Source organism: Lissotriton vulgaris, chromosome 5 (genome assembly GCF_964263255.1).
Source record: "Lissotriton vulgaris chromosome 5, aLisVul1.2, whole genome shotgun sequence".
Taxonomy (NCBI): Eukaryota; Metazoa; Chordata; class Amphibia; order Caudata; family Salamandridae; genus Lissotriton; species Lissotriton vulgaris.
Window position 1 is genome coordinate 1466285252 of NC_141693.1, and position 15464 is coordinate 1466300715.

Sequence of the window (15464 nt, forward strand, 5' to 3'; positions counted from 1 at the left end):
ATGACTTCAGGTGTGCCATACTTTTGTCATAAGTTGTAGTGTAGTTCCTATTTTCCCAATAGGCCCTGCGCATTGGAATAACATAAACAGTAGTATCGACGTAGAAGTGCGGATCTTCCAGGCCTCCACTGACTATGCTAAACTTAATTGGGGTTGTTACCAACTAGCTCAGAGGTCACTGGAAACTTTATTGACTGAATAGGAAGTGATCCGCTTCCCTGGTACAGACAAGAAGGGATTCAGTTTTCCAACAACCGTGCAACATGACAACTTTGCTCCTCAGATCAAGAGTCAATCTCTAGGGTCGTGTGAAACAATAGACAGTTATTTTACTCAGTCAGTGGTTGTGCAGTTTACTTTCACAATATGTAGAGAATAGAGAGACGGGCGTTTTCAATAAAGGGTAACATTTATTGAACAGTCTTTCTTCTCGTACAAGAGAAATGAATTGCCACAATTGCAAGACTTGTTATTATAAAAAGTACGTACAGTAAGATGAGTATTGCAAAATAATACTGTAAAAGCATTGATATGGTTTCTTAGCCATACAATGGTTTAAAATGAATAAAACATATATACATTCATATATACATTAGGCTAAAATACTCAACTGGTGCTTCTAACTACGCCTACCCCAGTGTACCTGAACTAAGCCTAATACTTGGGGGGGGAGTAAGTGAGTAGCTTTAGTTAAGTTGGTTTTGCCAAGGTTTGCTTCAAGAATTCTCTCTAAGGGTTTAGTCAACACCATACCTCTGGAGTAGAATGATGGAGGTCTGGTATCTCCTTCAGGGGGTCGATATCCCAGTCACCCGCAAGGGTAGACTAGAAACGCCGGAGCTGGATTTCTCTGCAGGAGAAAAGACAGCGTCTCTCTCAGTGTGTCGAGGAGGAGGAGGAGGGGCAGCGTCCGCGGGCAGCTTGCATCTGCTGGGCTCTTGCTGGGGACGGCTGTTCAGCTCCTAAGTTCACCAAACCATCGTTCGCTAGTTAGCAACGATAGCAGTAGCGATAGCAGCTATGGTATCATCAGCATAACAGCAGCTTCTTCAGCAGCGATGGCATTGAGGCAGCTAGCAGCGTTTGCTTAAGGCAACGTTGGTAATATTTATACCTGAAAGGTGCCTTGTTTGACGTAAGTTTTTGGACATAAGACGTCAATAAAGAGGTCACTAGGAAGTGATCGTCTATCAGTGCTCATTAGAGTTCTATTACTAATCAAAACATAGCAAGCGGGGATTTCCAGGTTGCTGAGTTTTTATCTTGTTGAGGAACTCGGAGTGTTAATCTAGGAATCTTAGATAGTAACTTCTGCTATATCATTGCACTAATTGGTTGCAAAGGAAGTGGCAGAGAAAGCGATTCTGAAATGTGGCTCTGTTCGTGTGAGATATAGCAAAGATGATTGGGCGTGGCGCACAGCGTAGGTTATCCACAGTGGGTGGAAAAAGTAAGCAAAGTGTCGGTTTTAAGGTGCTCCTACAGGTGACGTAACTGTTCACTGGTACGTCCTAAATGGTTGAGGGGTTGAGTGCGCTACTGGGGTGTAGGCGCATCCCTGTGGTGGGCACACTTGTAGGGAACTATGTGTGGCAAAACAACACAGTGGTTTCCAAGCGAATAATTCAAATAAAGTTCCATTAGTTGAAGGTTTCAAAAGTTTTAATCAAAATCTTTCATTTGATGTGTTTCATATTAAATTCATATGAATTAGCAGACCATCAATTTAATCCATCAGAAAACTGTGAGTGGCTCCGATGCATTTCGGACAAAAGTGTCCTTTGTCAAGGAGCACTGAAACAAAGAGGATATATAGAACCAAATCAATGCACATAGCGTAAAAAATAAATAAGGTACATTTATGTTTACATGAGTGACTCAAAGTGTGTTCCACATGCGTCCAATAGCGGGATAATGGAAAAACGTGAAAGGAGTGATGTCTCACCATAAGAAAGGCCGTGTTATCTCACCAAAGTACCACTTGTTAGAGCTTAGGTAAAGAAAATATCCGAAGTGATTTACATAAGGGTTAACGGCGTAAGAGCTTAGCGTGAGGAAGTGATGTGAACCATCATTGAAAGTTGTCAGAGTTAAACGGGAGGAAATGTGAGGCGTGACGGGATGAAACGAGGTGAATAGTTTGAAGAGCGAGGCGGTTAAAAGGTGAAAGCAGCGGCTCGAAAAGAGCATTAGACGGGGCTTACTTGACAGCTTGCGGTTTGTTTGGTGATCCTAGAAGGAAGATAGGATCAGCGTTGTTTTAAAAAAAACGAGTAAGAGCGGAGTTGAAGGCTGTGGGGACAGCGGGAGAATGGGAAACACTTACTAGGTCTGCCTGTGTAGCGGAGCCGTGTGATGGGTTCCGGGAAGGTAGAACTCCGCGTAGCGAATGCGGAGTTTTGGTGGGTGGCGGAAGTGTGAAGGAAACTAACGAGGGACTAATGGGAAAAAGGTACAAGTAAACTACAGCGTTAGTTGAGGAAAGTGGCCATATTAGAAGGGAGGATAAAGACCCAAAGGTACCAGGGAAAAGTGGTGTTAGACATAACGACAAATGAATGCAAACAGCAAAACAATTTCATAATGCATCAATAAATGCCCAAGGGCGGCATTACAGGTAACAGCTCAATTCGGTCCGGTCGTTAAGACCAAAAGGTTTCTGTGATTGTAGCCTGTACATCCAGGCGGTTTCTCTTTGCAACAACACCTTATTGTTGTCTCTGCCTTCAGTTTTGGGAACAATCTCGAGGACCATATATTTAAGTTGAGCCACGTTGTGGTTGGCTTCATTAAAATGGATGGCGATGCTGGACTTGATGTTTTTGGTCCTTATGTTAGACTTGTGTTCGTTCAACCTTGTCTTTATTTTCCTGCTTGTTTTGCCCACGTAGGTTTTACCACATGGGCACTTTAGGAGGTAGATCAGATTTGAAGAGTCGCATGTGGCGTCTACATTCAGTTTAATGTTAAATCCTCTCATGGGATGACAGACAGTATTGCCCTTCATTACATTATTGCAGTTACTACAATGGTGACATGGTCGTGTGCCAGTGTGGGTGATTGGAGTGCTCTCAATAGTTTCCTTAGATAGAATTTCTTTAAAGTTCATGGGCCTGGTGTAGGCGAAGATCGGGGGATTTTGAAAAAGGTCACCGAAATCCGGTTCCGATGAGAGGATGTGCCAGTGTTTCATTATGATCTGTTTGTACTTGTTACTAGAAGTAGAATATCTTGAAACTAATACCATTCTCTGGCTATCGGTTTTTGGCTTGCTCTTCAGAGCTTCTGTGCGAGAGGTTGCGGATGTGCGATCCATAGCTTCCTTCAGGATGGTCTCTGGGTAACCTCTGCAACGAAATCTGGATGCAATACCTGCAATTTGGTTCATTCTGATATTTGGATCGGAAACAATGCGGGTTACTCTCAGCATCTGACTGTAGGGCAAGTGTCTTTTTAAAGAGTTGCGGTGAAAACTACTGTAGAGTAAGGCGTTGTTACGATCTGTCGTTTTTCGGAAAAGATCTGTCTGTATACCTTGTGGGGTTATTTGAATGAGAACGTCCAAGAAAGCAATCTCTTGCTGATTGATGTTCCAAGTAAAGTCAATACGATCATCTTTGGTGTTGAGATCCGTTAGGGCAAGTTCTAAGCTCTCTTGAGAGCCTTTCCAAACGAAAAGTAGGTCGTCGATGTAGCGTGCGTAAAGCTTAAGGTTATCCATCCAGGTCCTGTTCATGTAAATGTGGTTACGTTCAAAATTGCCCATGTATAGGTTCGCGTAAGTAGGAGCCGCACAATTGCCCATAGCCATTCCGGACATTTGTAAGTACCAGGTTTCATCATGTTTGAAGTAGCTATGGTATAAAGTATATACCATCAGTTCAAGAATGAATGGTTTCAAGGTATCACTGATTTCAGATGAAAGCAAGGCTTGTTCCACCGCGTTGATCCCTCCTTCATGAGGGATAGAGGTGTACAAACTTCTCACATCGGCTGTACAAAAGATTAGTCTCTCGTTTTCGACAAATTCCATTGCGGATAGTTTGTTCAACAGCTGTGTGGTATCTTTGATGTAGCTGGGTAAATTTTGGACCATGGGTTGTAGGTAACGGTCTATAAATTTACCTGTGGGTTCGTGAATCGAACCTCTGGTCGAGACGATTGGGCGAAACGGTGGATCCATCAAATTTTTATGTATCTTGGGTAACATCGTTATAGATGGGCTTCGGGGGTGTTCTGTGACTAAGTATCTCTTAGTTCTATCTTCAATGACTCCATCAGTTGTAGCTTTATTAACAATGGACAATAGTTCCATTTTGTACTCATTCGTGGGATTACCATCAAGAGGCAGGTAGACATTGCGATCCATGACATGTTCTGTGATTCTCTGTTTGTATAATTCAGTATTAAGGATGACGAGGGCACCACCTTTGTCTGCTTTTAAGCATTTAATTGAGGGATTCCGTGCAATGTTCTTAAGAGTATCCATGTCTTTGTTAGTAATGTTCTTGTGAGTCTTTTTCCGAAAGTTGATCTTAGAGATGTCCTGTTTCACTAAAGTCTCGAATGTGTCAATGCTTTTGTGACTAACTGGAGGTATAAAAGTGCTAGAAGGTCGTAAACCCATAAGTTGGTCGGGTTTCGGATCGGTGGTAGGATCCAGGATTTTCTCAAAGAAATGTCTGAGTCGAAGTTTCCTTGTGAGTTTGAACGTACTAACGTCCAATTCAAGTAGGTTAGTATCGCTGGTGGGAACAAATGTCATGCCTTTCTGGAGAGTTTTAGTCTCATAATCGGTGAGGTGGAGATTCGAGATGTGGATTACTAGCGATTCCTCCTGGTTTTCTTGTTGGGCTTCGAAGGTTGTTGGGTCTCTCCGTTGTTTTTTGCCTGCCCTCTTGCCCCGTCTGGGTCTGCGGTTTTGTCTGATCTACTGTTTCCTGGTGTGGAGGAAGGGAGGTAGGAGAGAGGCAGGAGAAGCAGCCAGGGCCGGACTGGGAACAGCAACCAGCCCTTGTAGATTACTCCTCGACTGGCCGGGGGTGGGGGGGTTTGGGGCAGGTGTGCTAGCAAGAGGCACTGCTCCCACTTTTGTTACAGGGGGCTGATATTGCAGCACTGGAATCGCCCGGTGCCCGCTGCAGCCAGTTCAGCCCTGTAAGCAGCTGAGCACATCAAACGCCAGAAGCCCGGTGACTTCAAACAGCCAGTCTGCCTTTCACTAAAGTTCAGTTCACATTGCAGGCGTTACTTCGAGCCTGCATTTTGAACAGCACATTGGTTGTAAGAAGGTGCCTTACACACACAGTTAAGGGTGCGCCAAGGTGCAAACAGGGATGAGTCGTCCTATTAGAAATGCGAGCCCAGGAGTTCTCAGGACATTCTAAAATTGGTATCAGATGCTACATAACTGCAAGCTGAAAGGTCAGAAAACATCTATAATATCAAGAAAATGTATCCATTGGGATCATGAGTTTGTGTGAATGGTCTGCAATAGAATGACAATTATGGTCTTGACCAGTCTTAAAATACAATATCTCAATGGATGAGGGTGTGAGCCTGTATCTGCACTAGGTCAGAAGAAAATGAGTATGACAATGGGGAAACATCATTTACTACGAAGGAAATAGCACGCATAACGTTTACCACGCGTCACTCACCACGCAAAGGTCTTTCCCACGCGTATGCCTTCAACGACCGTCTTTACCTCGCAAGTGGTATTCCTTCCTGTCGTTCTGCCAGTACGATCTGCGTGGGCTTGGGGGGGGGGGGGCTGGGTGGGGGGGAGGAATTTAGGGGCTGGGGGGGGCTAGGGGGGGTTGAGGGGGGTTTCCCCCCCAAAAAAAACAAGCCGATATTAATAAATAAATAAGAAGAAAACTTAAAAAAAAAACGCTCTACAATGCCTCAAAACGAACAAGGAAAGAACACGTCATAATAGAAGTCCTTTATCAGTTTTGATAGACGTGTTTTGACGCTTGTTTCCGTGGTCGGTGCAAGAAAGGGCAGATGGTGAAAGACGTACAGGGGTCAGATAAGAATCAAAACTTTGTAAATTAAGGTATTATTTAAGCGCATTATGAAAAAAATGTAAGGGAATCTGTTGTTTTTAATTGTTAAAAACATCGATCTTTTCCTTCGTACGGCATGTAGCCTATCAGTATCATTATGTAAATTTAAAGGAGACGTGAGATGTTTCATAACGTTATTATTGCGGAGTAAAAACATGCGTTGTCAATTGCTGCGTGGTAAAGACAAATGCGAACTAAAATTCGCGTGGTAATGCCATGCGTGGAACTTGTAATCGTGGAAAAAACATATATTCATGACAATGATGAAGAAGTGTTAGCGTCCGGCGCTCTGACCCTACCTTATGACAGATCGTTTAGCAGGTTCTCCATCATCTCCATAATCTGGCTCTAGCAAATCAGTATCCTATGGACCTCTGCACGCTACCTGTGCCGACAACCAAAAGCATTCTCCGGCCACTGAATGATGGTTAGCAGTGCTTTACAAAATCCCCAATCAAAATAAAATTCAATTGGGTGTATGAAGCACCGTTCTCTGTCAAGTATAATATTGTACGTGCTACCTACCACTAGTCAAAAAAGATGAAAAGTGATCTTAGTAAAACAAAATGAATAAAATACAGTACCAATTTTTTCACATAACCTGAAGTATCCAATGACAAGAATAGTCACATGCAGCAGGAAGGTAATGGCCGCAATTCCAGCTGGAATAATGAAGTCATTCTTGGTGTCCGTCATCTTGAGGAGCGTTAAAAACCCCTTTCCCGCAGGTGTCGATCAGATTCCTAATGTATTACTGATATTTGGCACCACTACTGAAGAATCTGTAAAAAAAAAACAATTTGGACATGTGTATTTATTGAACATCCATAATATTGCACATAACCAGGAATAACAAAGACACACCCACTTCTAATTACACAACTTTCCTTTCCTCTCCTCTCCTCTCCTCTCCTCCATGTTCTGGGTCTCCTCTTAGGTTCCCTCTGTCTCTACTCTTCCTCCCAACCCTTGACAATGTAAAACTTGTTTCCATCCTGGTCACACTCAGCACACCAGCCAGGTCTCCAACCACAGAAGGGAGATTATGAATAGATATTGGGCTCTTGCTGTCCCTGGTGCCTTAATAAACAACATCTGTGCAACCCACGGTTAAAGTCTACTCACATGCTAATAAAAGTCGGAAATTGTTTATTAACAAAAGAAAAAAATAATCTTTGAGTCACAGATTCAGTCCATCAGAAGCTCTCCCAGCAAACTTTTGGCACAAGCTCAAAAAGCAAAGGCAAAGAATAAATGTATAGAAGTGTGCAATCAGATTTGCAATAGAGACAAGTGATGGATTCAAACAATGGGCTCATATAGGTGTTCGAAGGCGGAGATCATGTGAAAGGAAGAAGAAGGCATTCAGGGTGCAACAAGTATGGGAACATTTCAGCTGAGCAAGCGAATCAGCACTTTATCGTTTAGGGACACAAGATGAGAAAAAGAGGCATTGAATTTCAGAGAATTGCACTTTCCTTGGGCATTTGTTCTTGTGACCAGCAGAAAACATGACTGAAGTGAGCTCCAGTTAAGCTAAAGACAATCATATTACGTCCCAACAGCTACTGGACTATTTGTTTAATAAAAACACTGTTGCTTCATTTAAACAAGCACTGGCGTTGCCAATAGGTCTCGCAGTAGGAAAGTTGGAGCTATTACAATTGCAAATAACAATGCCTTTTATTTTTGTTTTCATTTTAAAAACATAAAGGGCTTTGTCATTTACAAAACCAATAGCTCCAACTTTCCTACTGCGAGACCTATTGGCAACGCCAGTGCTTGTTGCGGGGGCTGTTTATGCCTGCTTTGAGCTAACAAACTTCTGTATGACTGTTCGCTCCGCCCACAGATTAAAGATCACGTATGCATGAAATGCTGTGCAGATGTTTATTATCGTCTGCGCTGCCTGTACCCAGCTCTCCAGGGCAGACAGCCATTGGCCACTGCTCTGAAGGAATGAACAGTAGGTCAGAAAGTGGCAAAGCATGGGAGGAAACGTAAAATACAAAGTGCTGCCATAGCAACTTAATTCCTCTAATTATTTTCCAGACAAGTTGCTTTTCAATGTTTTCATTACTCTGCCAACTTGAATATTACATTATTCCTTGTTTCTAGACATGTTCTTGCTTTCTGCAGAAAAAAAGGCCTCTTGCAGTCATGGCATTTCGTGGAAGGGGACAGACTTTTCAATTGTACACAGCAATCTATGATTCACTAGAAAGTAATTACTTTCCTTAAATAAGCCCTAACTGGAGAGGAATATGGAAAGTGAGAGTGAGGGAGAGAGAAGCAGAAGGAGCGAGAGAGAGAGAAATACATGGAAACAAAAAGTGCAAGAACGAGAATGAGATGGCGAGGCGGCTGAGAGAGGAAGCGAGAGAGAGTAAGTAGTGGCCGGGAGAGAAAAATGGAAAAAGAGAGAAAGAGGAAGGGGGTGGTTTAGCAGAAAGCAGTGGAAAGAGGACTAGAGTTTGAAAAGGAAGAGAGTGGCAATAAGTGAGTATCTGCGAGACAAAATGAAAGAAAGGGTAGTGATGTGCACGAGAAAGAGAAAACGACGGAGAGTGAGAGTGAGCCAGAAACAACCAGAGGGAAATAAAAGGGGGAGGGGTGCGGGGGGGGAGTGGAAAGAAGATGAGACGGAGCGTGACAGTATAAAAATAGAGAGAGGGAGAGTCAGTAAGAGAAAGGAAAGAACGAAAGAAAGAAAGAAAGAAAGAAGGAAAGAAAGGAAGAAGAAGAAAGAAAGAAGAGAACGGAAGGAAGGAAGGAAGAATGGAAGGAAGGAAGGAGAAGGGAAAGAAAGACAGAGGAAGGGAAAGAAAATCAAAGTAGGGAGAGACTCCGGCTGCTGCTGGTTGCCTTGTGCATGGGAGGGGCTGAGCCCGTGCACGGCATTGGCAAACAGTAATCGGTTTTGCATCTCGCATGACTCGAAACAATAACAATATCTCGTGCTCATTTACATCGCAACTTCTTAGAGTAGCACGGGGGGGAGGAGAATGAAGACATTACCTTACTGCACATTGCCTGGGATAATGCAGAGCGGCTGACCGAAATTATACAGGGGAAAAAGCTGGAAATGGATGAAGTGGAAGAAATGGTGGCGACGGAAAAGGGGGAGGGGTGGCGGGAGGTGAGTACAAGATGAAGTGCGGGGGAAGGACAGCGGATGAGACTGGGATAATTAAGTAGAGTAGATAAGCCGACATGGCGGCGAATGGGAGGGGAGAGGAGACAGTAAATGGCAAAGGAAAGACGAATTGGGGACTGTGAGGAGTGGTGGGGGAAAACCACGAGGGAGACGCACGCACAGAGACAAAGTGAAACAACACGTACCTAATAATGCAGAGCGGCCGGGAAACTGAAAGTACGGCCGGCCTGAGGCCGGCCATGAATAATTAGGAGACAAAGTAAAACAACACGTACCTGATAATGCAGAGCGGCCGGGAAACTGAAAGTACGGCCGGCCTGTGGCCGGCCATGAATAATTAGGGGAGGAGAAGCCGCACAGCGCACGCTGGGAGAAGCCCTTTGATGTGCTGTGCGGCCGTGAATGCGCGTGCTTGTTTGGTCACGTAATTCACGTGAACTTAATGAAAACCGCAGCGCAAGAAGCCCTTGGTTTGACTAGGATTTCGAGCACTTGAATTCTCACTCCGCTCAATGCGCTTGCGCACATTGATAGGTCGCGAGACCTAAAAAGACACAGCATCCTAGCATCACACTCTATCAACACCCCTCTACTACAGTCTGCCTTTTTCACATTTAAATCTCTGATAAAGAGGTAGTATCAAAAAGGGACATCAAGATAAAAACACTTAGTACTGTCCCCACTAAATAATCCGATTCCTACACCAGCCGTGGCCTGGGCAGGTAAGAGCGGTGGGCCGAGTTGGGGGAAATTCGACAGACGACAGACAACCACAGGGGAAAGTTATATAAATAATTTATTTTCCCTCATCGTCATCTGTCGAAATCATCCCAACTCCCAGCCCAACCGCTCTTACCTTCATGGCTGTCCTACACTCATATACAAAGCACACATCATGGCCATCGATAATGTGTCCTTCTTACGCGGAGTTGCCTTTGGCCCCTGAACAATCACCAAGCTCTTGTAGAAACTGTTGGCAGATCTGAATGCCTTGGCTATCTACAAGCTAAACTCTAACCCACTTTAGCCCGTTGCAGAGATAAGAAAACGCCTCAAAAATCTATGAGCTTTTGGATTCCTCAACACAGTACACCACAGTATTCTGCTAGGCAGCCTAAACAAGCATTGGCATAGCCAATAGGTCTCGCTTTTGAGACCGTCTAAGTATTTAGTAATGCAGCACAATATCCTTGGTGCAACAACATCAACTGTTGTGTGGCTAAACACTTATAAGGTCCCAAAGGCGAAACCTATTGGCTATGCCAATGCTTGCAATTTTTTGTTCTTGGGGGAAACCTGGCTAGTGCCAGGAGGGTCAAGGGTGAGTGGCAGGGAGGTGAGGAGTGAATGCCAGGAGGGACAAGGGTGACGGCCAGGCCATGGGGATGAAGGGTGAGTGCCAGGGAGAGGAAGGGTGAGTGCCGAGAAGGGGAAAGTATGAGCGCCAGGGGTGAGGGGTAGCTGCCAGGCCACAGGGGTGAAGGACTAGTGCCACGGAGGTGAAGGTTGAGTGCCAGGTCAGGGGGATGAAGGGTGACTGCCAGGGAGATGAAGGTTGCATGCCATGGAGGTGAGACGTAAGAGTCAAGAGGGTCAAGAGTGAGTGCCAGGGAGGGGAAGGGTGGGTGCAAGGGGTGAAGGGTAGCTGCCAGGCCAGGGGGATGAAGGGCTCGTGCCATGGAAGTGAAGGGTGAGTGTCAAGGGGGCGAGTAGTGAATGCCAGGAGGGACATGGGTGAGTGTCAGGGAGGTGACAGTTGAGTGTCACGCAGAGTCAATGCTGAGTGTCAGAGAGGGAGAAGGGTGAGTGCCAGGTGTGAGGAGTGACTGCCAGGCCTGAGGGTTGAAGGGTGAGTGCCAGGGAGGTGAGGGGTGAGTGACAGACTGCAAACAGTAGTGAGCTGGGGTCTAGAAGGAGGTGCGGAGATCATCGTCTGGTGTGTGCCAGGCTGGGACGCCCCAGTGCCAGGCCAGACTTGGGTGGATGCAAAAACCTCTGAAAGGCGGGTGCCAGGTCACTCGTAACCGTAGTACAGAGGTGGAGTGCGCTGGAGAGAGTGACATCTTCAAACAAGAAAATATTCAAAATCCTGAATACTCCACTTTATCGTCTTACAACCTTATATGGAAAATAATTAGCAAATGAATGGGCTTCCGTAGCGGACATGCAGCTTGTTACAGCAACTTATTGAGATAAAGTTTGCATTGCAAATAAGCCAATGCTATCACAATTTGCATTAGTAACGGTAAGATTCGCAATGAACTAGAGAGAAGTTAAAAAAGCAACCCAGAATTGAACCAAGGATACAGAATGATACAAATGGGGGCAATATTGGTCTCCTTTTCACAGTTGACAGCCAAAAAAACAGGGTGTTGTGGAGGACTCGGATTCTGGTGGAATCAGAATTTTTTATTGGAGTCAATTTTTCATAAAACTTTTTGTTGTGGTTGTGTGTGTGGTTGTGGTTGTGTGTGTGGTTGTGGTTGTGTGTGTTTGTGTGTGGTTGTGCATGTGTGGTTATGTGTGTGTGGTTGTGTGTGTGTGTGGTTGTGTGTCTGTGGTTGTGTGTGGTTGTGGGTGTGGTTTTGTGTGTGGTTGTGTGTGGTTGTGGTTGTGGTTGTGGGTGTGTGTGGTTGTGTGTGTGGTTGTGTGTGTGGCTGTGTGTGTGGTTGTATGTGTGTGTGGTTGTGTGTTTGTGTGGTTGTGTGTTTGTGTGCGTGTTTGTGTGTGTGGTTGTGTGTGGGTGTATGTGTGTGTGTGGTTGTGTGTGTGGTTGTGTGCATGCATGTGTGTGTGGTTGTATGTGTGTGTGGTTGCATGTGGTTGTGTGTGTGGTTGTGTGTGATTGTGTGTGTGTGGGTGGGTGTGTGGTTGTGGGTTTGGGTGTGGTTGTGTGTGTAGGTGTGGTTGTGGTTGTGTGTGGTTGTGTGTGTGTAGTTGTGTGTGTGGGTGTTTGTGTGTGGTTGTGTGTGTAGTTGTGTGTGTAGTTGTGTGTGTTTGTGTGTGTGGTTGTTTATGTGTGTGGTTGTGTGTGTGTGGATGTGTGTGTGGTTGTGTGAGTGGTTGTCTGTGTGGTTGTGTGTGTGGTGTGTGTATGGTTGTGTGTGGTTGTGGGTATGGTTGTGTGTGCGTGGTTGTGTGTGTGTGGTTGTATGTGTGGCTGTGTGTGTGTGGTTGTGTGTGTGTGTTGTGTGTGTGGTTTTGTTTGTGGTTGTGTTCGGTTGTGGTTGTGTGTATGGTTGTGGGTGTGGTTGTGTGTGTGGTTTTGTGTGGTTGTGGTTGTGGTTGTGTATGTGGGTGTGGTTGTGTGTGTTGAGATTGTTGTGTCCGGTTTAAAAAATGCACCGCTTGGTTAGTCTGTCCAATCAAATGAGAGAGATAGGTAACTCTCCTAATATCCTTGTATATAAACGCTGAGTCTTGATATATGTTTCAATGCTTGTCTCATAGTAGAGGCGCCGTGTTTCTGAACTGGTGGAACGTCGCGGTGTTGGTTTATCGTGACCAACAAACTAGGTGACTACCGTGGAAATATTCATCTTTTGGGAATTTTGAATAATATATACTCATACCTTTAAATATCACGGATTCGCAATTTGAGATTGCTGATTTAATAGAAGGAATCGTTTTTTAGTAAGCATTGTTTATGCACACATTGCACTAGATGAAGGACAACTTCATGGAATATATATACGACTCTTAACATGGAGTTTGTCGTGGGGAGTTGGATATAAAGGATTTTTCCCTTCTCTTGTTGGATAATTTCGCGCTTGGGACAGCTTTCTTGCCCTGAAGAAGTTTTGTTTCAGAACGAAACGCGTTGGCTGGCTTTTGTCTAAAATGGAATATTAAACAAGCATTGAAACATATATCAAGACTCAGCGTTTATATACAAGGATATTAGGAGAGTTACCTATCTCTCTCATTTGATTGGACTGACTCACCAAGTGGTGCTTTTTCAAACCGGACACAAAAATTGACATTCTCCCTATGTTCGGGGTGGTGCCCTTAGGACAGAGGGCACTTGAAAACAGCACGCTAAGCGTTGGAAATACTTTGGTTTGTGAAAACATAGGGTTGGTGCCCTTCTCTCTCTGACAGGTCCACTGTCCAAGGTGTTAATGTATAATTGTGTCTGTGGTTGTGTGTGTGCATACTGTAATCCATGCAAGTTGCATGTTAGGAGCAATTAAATTAGGCCCGATACCAATTTGTGTAGTTGGTAGGCATTTACGAGCAGAGTAAATACGTGGTCGTGCATGGAAGAGACTACAAAGTTTGAGACCAATAAGTTTATTCATAAGACTAATAATAATGGGCCCGATTCACAGAACTAACTTAAGACACGATCCTAAACTTGCTACTTTTGGTATTTACAGAATGCACTTACTACTTTTGGTATTCACAGAATGGATTTACGACTACTAACTTTACGTCTGAACTTGGGCTGGAGATTCCGGCCCGGAGGTGGAGCTTCTGGCTTGGAGGTGGGGCTTCAGGCCTGAAGGCGGAGTTTCTGTCCCAGAGGTGGAGATTTCGGCCAAGGCTAAATCTCCACCACTGGCCGGAATCCCCACCTCCGGGCCAGTAGCTCCGCCTCCAAGCTGGAAGCTCCGCCTCTGGGCCAGAAGCTCTACCTCCACACCAGAAGCTCCGCCTCCAGGCCGGAATCTCCGGCCCGAGTGCAGACGTAACGTTAGTAGTCGTAAATCTATTTTGTGAATACCAAATTAGTAAGTGCATTCTGTGAATACCAAAAGTAGTAAGTGCATTCTGTGAATACCAAAAGTAGTAAGTTTAGGATTTTGTCTTAAGTTAATTCTATGAATCGGGGCCAATAAGACTATTTTGATGCAACTCGAAAAAGTTTGCACACCATGGTAATTTATATTTGGATTCAAATTCAAGTGAAAGTGATCGGACGGAGGCAGAGGGGAAAGCACAGGAAATAAAAACAAGCAATTTTTAGACCCGTGATGGAGGAGACGGAAGGCAGCTGCGCGCTGGCACGCTCGCATCAACGCAAGCGCTAGGCAAGCCAGTAGCACTTTGAAAACTCACCTACTAAATGTCTCGGCCAGAGTAGCACATGCGCTGGATCAGGCGAGACCTAAAAAGTGGGCAAACAAGACTGGAGCTGTGCTGTGCTGGGATGGATACAATTATTCATCCTCAACCACAGGCAACGTATACTAATTCGGTCAATGGCACTTCCTCAGGCACTATATCATATGACATGACACTAGTTTCTGTCTTAACTTGCCTATTGTTCGACATCATTCTAAATGCATCACAAAAAAATAATCTGGAATAGTGCTATGGGGGCTTTAAACTGAACGCCAACATCGCTCCAACCTACTTCAGCTTGGAAAGCACACCAGGAAACAGATCTGCATTACCTCATAAATGGTACAGTACCTCAACAATATTTAGTAAATAGGGTGCACTCTCCCCTTAGTGCAACAAGGTTGGTTGCTGCCCTGCATTGTGCTAATTCTTTGTAAATCAGCTGCTCAATGTGTTCACTAGTCAAAGCAAGAGCATGCAATGAAGGAAATGTGATTACATATGTTTAGCTTAATCCTGTGAGTAGCAACAGGTTGGGAAAAGAGCACTGAGGTCACAGCAGTCAATCATTCTGGTCCTGCCAACATAAATGTATAGTAATGTATTATATTATAGCAATTAGATAGTGCCTACAGCCCCTATGTGGAGCGCTAGATCTCTGGCCTACATGGGTAGCATGTTACTTCATCTGGAGTGTGTTTGGAAGTATGTTCTGTTTGTTTTGATCTTGTGGTGGAAGTATTTCTGTGTCATGCATGATGACTACTGAGGCGTGGTTATCATGTTATGGGATGCAGCACTTACCAGTGTGATGGGCGAAACAGTGTGAAACTGAAGCAAGTAGTTTATGGTTTTCAGTAAGCTGTCAGATGTAAACAGTTCCACAGGTCTCTCTATTGAATTTGTTAAATCATAGTCCATTTAGCTGGTTACAGTGCTGAATCGTTCATTCTGAGATATGTTGCTTCAAGTTTATGGTCCAAGGCAAGCAAGGTTGAAGTGAGACTTGTTGGAGATATCTGCTTGAATGGACTATATTCCCATATCTGATTGTCATTATGAGAAGTCAACAATCATTCATTCTATGTAGTTGTTTGGGACCTGCAGAAGTGAAATAAATTAAATTCCTCCATTGGCCAGGATGTGGCAGATCTCTTCAGTTATTTCAT

At 44.5% G+C, this 15464-nt stretch overlaps 1 protein-coding gene across 1 annotated transcript in view; it reads right to left on the reverse strand.

The window, feature by feature from the left end:
* RHEX (regulator of hemoglobinization and erythroid cell expansion) overlaps positions 1 to 15464 on the reverse strand; it is a 158078-nt gene that overhangs the window by 96948 nt on the left and 45666 nt on the right. Inside the window, exon 2 of the mRNA XM_086920376.1 lies at positions 6656 to 6853. Coding sequence (XP_086776502.1) covers positions 6656 to 6767 — 112 coding nt within the window. The 5' untranslated portion in view covers positions 6768 to 6853. The remainder of the gene's footprint in view (positions 1 to 6655; positions 6854 to 15464) is intronic.